The sequence below is a fragment of the Trypanosoma theileri genome, assembly GCF_002087225.1.
Source record: "Trypanosoma theileri isolate Edinburgh chromosome Unknown TM35_Tth_60_V1, whole genome shotgun sequence".
NCBI lineage: Eukaryota > Euglenozoa > Kinetoplastea > Trypanosomatida > Trypanosomatidae > Trypanosoma > Trypanosoma theileri.
In genome coordinates, this window is record NW_021639902.1 from 1,564 (window position 1) to 7,854 (window position 6,291).

A 6,291-nucleotide genomic window follows, 5' to 3' on the forward strand; every position below is an offset into this window, starting at 1 on the left:
GGTTGAAACTCTTTCCACTTTTTCAGTTCGGCATCGTACTTTGATTTGGCCTCATCCCAAGCCGTACAGTCATTTTGTTTTTCCCATTTATCCAGCGCTTTCACGGCCGCATTCAGGGCTTTGCAAAGGGCTTCACCATTGGATTCAGTGTTTATACGATCGTGAAATTCATCTTTTCTTCTGCCAAGCTCATCGGCTACTGCAACACAGCCTTTGGCATTGAGTTGGTTGTACAGCATAGAAGCTTTATCGTTTAACTTGGCCCACGTCGTCCAATATGGAGACAAAGAATACCACACAAACACCTTCGTACTGGTTAGCTCTCTGCGTTCCACAGCGATCTGTACTTCCTTAGAGTCAGCACCATGCTCGTGGATCATTAAATTTACTGCAGCCTCATACATTTTATGCTCAGCCGAATATTCTTGTTCACTATTTTCTACCCACTCAATACGTGCTTTCCACCCGTCAGCCCAAGCAAGATAAGATTCCCTGGTGCCCCATGGTTTTTCATTCGCTAGCCCCTCTTTCTCATCCTTTTCGACCCTGGAAGCTACAGTGGCCTCCTTGGCAGCCTCCCAGCGCTTAACGGCATCACTATATTTGGCCTCCAATTCAGATTCCGTGTTCATGGTTGAATTTTATAATAATGTAAATATCTACATGTGTTAAAGAGTGAGTCAAAAAGTTTTGGAACAGTCAACAATGTGGATTATAAGTGATCCAGTTACAGCAGTTATGAAGAAAAACACAAACAAACAAGACTAGTAGAGTCAACACATCATCATTCTTTCAACAAAACACAAAAGAAAAAAAAACACCAATGCTTTCTTTTTATTATAATGATTAATAGCATTACTATTATCATCATCACCCTTGGCACCACTCATATGGTTATGGTCACTGTTACTCCCATCATGTACAGATGGAGATGCTACAGGTGGTGTTGGCGTTGAGGCACGTCCCTCCAATCCCACGTACACAGTTCGCACCGGACGTGTACTCGCATCCTTCTTCCATTAGCGAAATAGTTCCTCTTCTCCACAAACACCGGCCAGCCGCACAGCGAACACCTTCAACTTCTGCCGTGTGCCATCAAGAAAGATGGCCTCCAGCGAGTTTGTGGCACTATCCACACGGCCCACTTCAAACAACTCCCGCAGCATATCACAAGAGAGACGCTTACCGTACAGCTTCTCCTCCTCGGTGAGATCCATCTCCCTCACAAACTGCATGCCAGCAGTACTAGAAGAACCGGAAGAAGAAGCAGCAACAATATCAACAGGAGAAACAGAATAAACAGTCAAATGATGAGTCATTGTTTGTGGAGGACACCCAACACACATAATATCACCTGGCCGCGCATTATGGGCACTGTTCAAGATGGTCTCTGCAGAAGTTGCCATGAAACCACCAACAGAGAGGAGTGTCATCCTCCACTGCACGCAACTTATGTGGCTCCACAACAGTAGATATTGGAATAGAAGAAGAAGAAGATGACTGGTATTTATACATATCTTACAATAACTTCAGACACAGACAACCACCAACACCAGCAGCAGTGGGATTAGTTAACATGGGTCTGTCATCCTTGTTATTAGTAGTGTCACTCTTCTTGTTGTTGTCTTCCTTGTCACTTGAGTTCACAGGTCTAATGTACGGAGTGTTAAAAAGTAAAAGAATAAGGAAGAGAGAGAAAGAGACACACATAGAAAATGGATGCAGAAATAGTAACAGTGGAAAAGAGAGAGAGAGAATCGGCAACTGCACAGTAAAGCAACAAAATGGAATAGACCGCTTGTAATGATAATATGTACGCATTAATAGAAAAACAAAAGCATACACACAATACCCAAATAAGAGGGAGCCAAACACACACAATACCCATGGCTCTAGTTTAAGTATTAAATTACTGCACACACACATCTGTGTGTACTAGCAAGAGATGTATACCGTCAGTGAGCAGAACAGCCCAGTTTTCTGCAAACACACACAACGGAAAAAGTAAGTAATGGAATTAATAGAAAAAGAACACACACACACAAAAGTAAAAGCAAAAGATATTCCAATTAAAAGATAAAGCTGGTAAACAGATTATTAGTTTATTCACCCATGGGGGATGTATGCAATTATGATTATGTTAGTTTAATCATTATTATTATGTGTCCTCAAATGAGTCCCACCGTTCAGTACACGGTAACAGTGAACAACACAACCATAATCAGCAGCGGTGCTGCAGTGCGCATCCACACAGAACTGACACTGCTGTCAACATTAGCCTTGTTCTGTACTGTGGAAGTGATGCTGTTGTTAATCTCTGCGTTGGTTACAGGGGGAAGTGTTGTTGTTGTTGTGTTGGTGGTTGTAGTGGTTGTATTTGCATTTTCTGCATCATTTGGGTTACTTGTTGGTCCAGTCTCTGCAGCTCCAGACTCACCTGCATTCTGTGAGGGTGAAGTGTTGGAAGAATTCTCAGGTGAACTCTGAGATGCATTACCAGATGTCTCTTTCCCTTCATTATCACTTGATCCTGTTAAGTTTGTGTTCTCTCCATTTGTGGGTTGATGTGTATCCGGATGTGATTCCCTCCCGGTGTCTGTTCCAGCGTCTACCGGTTTGTTTTCTTTCAACTGTTGATTCTCTTGTTTTTCCACTGTGGTAGAGCTGACTTGATGTTCCTGGGTCTTACGTGGTTTGGTGATATTACACTTAGGAGTTCCATTAGGAAGAAGAATACGCTCCGAAGGAGGAAAACAAACGACTAACTTATCGTTGACATCCAGAGTATGTTTTATTGGTTGAGCCCATACCAACTCGCAAGTACAACACAGTGTAAACGTTAGTAAACAAAGCAGGTAACACCTCACCATTACAGCCTTTGCCATTGTACTTGACTCCAATAGAGTAATAAAATAAAGAAATCAAGAGAGAAATGAATAAATAGTGCACAAAACAAACGTACAAATAACAACACCAGAAAAACGTACAATAAAATTATACAAGTCACAACAATCAAAAAGAAACGAAAGAGAAGAATAAAACAACACCGACTGTAATTCACGGGATCCAAAAAAAAAAAAGCAAAACAAATTAAAAACACGAACAACTGCCACAACACATAAAGAAACACAATATTACCGCTTTCCACGTTCATGTATAAGAAATTACAAATATAAATATGTATCCGTTATTATTATTTCCCTTTTTCTCACACTGCATAAAACAGTTCATCATCATCACAGTGCAAGCACACAGAGAAAGAGTCTCCAAGAACACACAATGGAGTAGCAATAATAATGATTGTAGTATAATCAAAGAGTAAAAACACACAATATCATTAATAAACAAAAAAAGAAGAAAGTTTCCACAGGTGGAAGATTAGTTAGACTGTAGGGATACATGCAAAAAAGAAAAGAGAAAACAAAGGATGACCTGAGTCACACCACCACCACACCACTATTACAATCAGCACACAAGAATACAGGCCAGTGTAACCACAATCAATAGAGACACACGCATCCACACAGAACTGCTGATACTGCTGCTCTCTGTATTACCTTTTTGTGTACTTGTTGTCCCACTCTCTGCAGATGCAGTACCGCCACTCCCATTACCCCCAGCAGCAGGACGTTGAGCAGCACAAACAGTATTAGGATCACGAGGAGTATCACGAACAATACCAGCATCAGATTCAGGAGGAGGAGGACATTCATCAGCAGAGTTAGAAGATGCAGAAGAAGAAGTCCCGGAGTTTCCAGCTGCACCTGTCGCCACGCAAACTGAGGCAACACTCATAATTAGAGCCAGAAAATACAATACACGTCGCAACTGCATCTTGAGAAAGAAATATTCTTTTTGTTCTCGTGGGTAGTTAACCTGGACGAAGGAAAAAAAGAAATCGTATGGAAAAACAACGAAAAAGAAAACACAAACAGGGGGAAAAAGGGAATAGAAAAACAAACAGAAATCATAAGAAACTCAAACAAATCAACATAAATAATAAGGAAAAAACATAGTGGCAACTTGGACAATTAAAAAGCAAAACAAAAAAAAAGTAAATTAAAAGCAAGACCAACTTACCCAGTAAACACACAAATCATAATGAATTACAACCAATATTACATAAATATGCAACTATGAATACAAATGCTTCATTTATTGAATATATCAATTCAAAGAACATATCACAAAAACGGTCCAAGGCAAAATACAGTATATCACAGCAACCCAAAAGCAAAGAAAAAGAGTTATTAACCATTAGCCCAACTTACCCAGTAAACACAGAAATACACCAACTATGGGTGTAAGTCTATATGTGTGTATATACGCAATTATAAATATAAATTCATCTGTTATTATTATTTCTTTTTCTTCCACAGCAAAAAACAGTTCATCATCATCATTATTATAGTGCAAGCCCAGGCACACATAGAGTCTCCAAGAACACACACACAATACTCCACGGCTCTAGTTTATATATTAAATTACTGCGCACATACGCATGTGTACTTAGAATAAAAGTATACCGTCAGTGAGCAGAACAGCCCAGTTTTCTGCAAACACACACAACGAGAAAGCAAGTAATGGAATTATTAGAAAAAGAACACACACACATAAAAGTAAAAAGAAAAGATATTCCAATTAAAAGAGAAATATGGTAAACAGATTATTAGTTTATTCACCCATGGGGGATATACGCAATTATGATTATGTTAGTTTAATCATTATTATTATTTGACCTCAGATGAGACCCACCGTTCAGTACACAGTAACGGAGAACAACACAACCATAATCAGCAGCGGTGCTGCAGTGCGCATCCACACAGGACTGACACTGCTGTCAACATTAGCCTTGTTCTGCATATTAGAGGCAATAGAGGTGATCTCTGCGTTGGGTACAGTAGATGGAGTGGTGGTTGGTGCGTCACTGACAGTGTTTGCGGTGCTCGGCAGAGTAGTGGAAGTGGTTTCTTCTGATTCCGTTGCGGCAGTAGACTCTTGAGTTTGGCTTTCTGTTGTAGTCCCACCTGCAGAGGAATGTGCCGCATGTGATGCAGCCTCACCATGATTACCGTTCGTCGCCTCCGCCTCGTGCGAATCGTTACCCTGATTCCCATCTTCGGGTCCGGGGGATGGACGATCTTGGGCACTTAGTGCAGGTGTCGAGGCCAATGGTGGCTTTTCCAGATCCTTACAAGTAAAGTTATCAAACACAGCTGATTTGTTCGTCTCACACAACTTTTGCAACATTTTTTTCTTCTCATCTTTTGTAGCATAAGGAATACCACCCCAGCCAACAACATCATGAAACTTCTCCTTTGGCTGTCCAGCATTAACAGTAGTAGTATGAGCAGCAGCCGTCATGGTATACCCGCAGGCGCAGCACAGCACAACGGCCAACACACACATCACACGACGCATCATCATCATCATGACGGTCAAATAGCTTGTTACTGTTGTTGTTCTCGTCAGTTGAGTTCACAGGTCTATTCGATGGAGTGTGGAAAAGAAAGAAAAAAGAATGAAGAGAAAACACATAAGCACCAGTACACCACTATTACTCCACACACAACATCCATTACACACACATACACATATGGAGTCAAGCATGAATATAACGGAGGTGGATACATTAGGGGAAAATACCCATTATTCAAACAAAATAAAGTCCCATTCCAATCCCAAATAAAAAAGAAAAGATTATATACGAATTGAATATCATTTGGTAACATAGCAGATATAGCCACACACACACAGAGAAAAACAATAATAACGGATAATGCATAAATCTCTCTGTGTTGGTTTCTCCCTGTACCCATTATAATTAGTATCCCCATAGAAACAAGTAAATTATATGTTATCACGCTCAGAAATAATGTGAAAGCAAATAAAAAAAAGAAAAGAGATATCATTTACCAGAACCACACAATTGCAGAGTGAGACACACCACAAGGTGCACAGCAATGCTCTGCTTACAAGTATAAAAAAAGAAAAGAGATTAAGAGTATTCCCACACAAATTGATGCACCTCATTCCAGTGGGTGTCATCGGGATTAATTTTCTCGGTGCCCCATATACAAAAACACAGTAGCAAATATATTATTATTATTAGCAGTAAACAAGTGATTACCAACACTCTCTGGAAGGGACCCCACCACAGTGCTCAGCAGACGGCCATGCAGCCCAGTACAGAGAGCAGCAGCAGCAGGAGTGGAACACGCAGTAACGCAGGACTGCCGCTGCTGCCGTCATTTAATGCCATACCACTGTTATTCGCTGCACCATTGAGTA

At 40.6% G+C, this 6,291-nt stretch overlaps 6 protein-coding genes across 6 annotated transcripts; all 6 read right to left on the minus strand.

Moving 5' to 3' along the window:
* Positions 1-2: 2 nt before the first annotated feature.
* Positions 3-632, minus strand: TM35_000601000 (uncharacterized protein; the record flags this gene model as incomplete). The annotated part of the gene is made up of 1 exon (XM_029030933.1): positions 3-632. A coding segment is annotated over one exon (630 nt), but the record flags the coding sequence as incomplete, so codon positions are not given.
* A 387-nt stretch (positions 633-1,019) lies between these two features.
* On the minus strand, positions 1,020-1,433 carry TM35_000601010 (Trypanosoma vivax; the record flags this gene model as incomplete). The annotated part of the gene is made up of 1 exon (XM_029030934.1): positions 1,020-1,433. One exon carries the CDS (start codon positions 1,431-1,433, stop codon positions 1,020-1,022), a length of 414 nt encoding a protein of 137 aa, XP_028877736.1.
* Positions 1,434-1,518: 85 nt separating this feature from the next.
* On the minus strand, positions 1,519-1,821 carry TM35_000601020 (uncharacterized protein; the record flags this gene model as incomplete). Its single annotated transcript, XM_029030935.1, has 1 exon — positions 1,519-1,821. The coding sequence occupies one exon, from the start codon at positions 1,819-1,821 to the stop codon at positions 1,519-1,521; it is 303 nt and encodes a 100-aa protein (XP_028877737.1).
* Positions 1,822-2,186: 365 nt separating this feature from the next.
* On the minus strand, positions 2,187-2,885 carry TM35_000601030 (uncharacterized protein; the record flags this gene model as incomplete). The annotated part of the gene is made up of 1 exon (XM_029030936.1): positions 2,187-2,885. The coding sequence occupies one exon, from the start codon at positions 2,883-2,885 to the stop codon at positions 2,187-2,189; it is 699 nt and encodes a 232-aa protein (XP_028877738.1).
* Positions 2,886-3,465: 580 nt separating this feature from the next.
* TM35_000601040 (uncharacterized protein) lies at positions 3,466-3,834 on the minus strand (the record flags this gene model as incomplete). Its single annotated transcript, XM_029030937.1, has 1 exon — positions 3,466-3,834. One exon carries the CDS (start codon positions 3,832-3,834, stop codon positions 3,466-3,468), a length of 369 nt encoding a protein of 122 aa, XP_028877739.1.
* A 924-nt stretch (positions 3,835-4,758) lies between these two features.
* TM35_000601050 (uncharacterized protein) lies at positions 4,759-5,433 on the minus strand (the record flags this gene model as incomplete). Its single annotated transcript, XM_029030938.1, has 1 exon — positions 4,759-5,433. One exon carries the CDS (start codon positions 5,431-5,433, stop codon positions 4,759-4,761), a length of 675 nt encoding a protein of 224 aa, XP_028877740.1.
* Between the last annotated feature and the right edge of the window lie 858 nt (positions 5,434-6,291).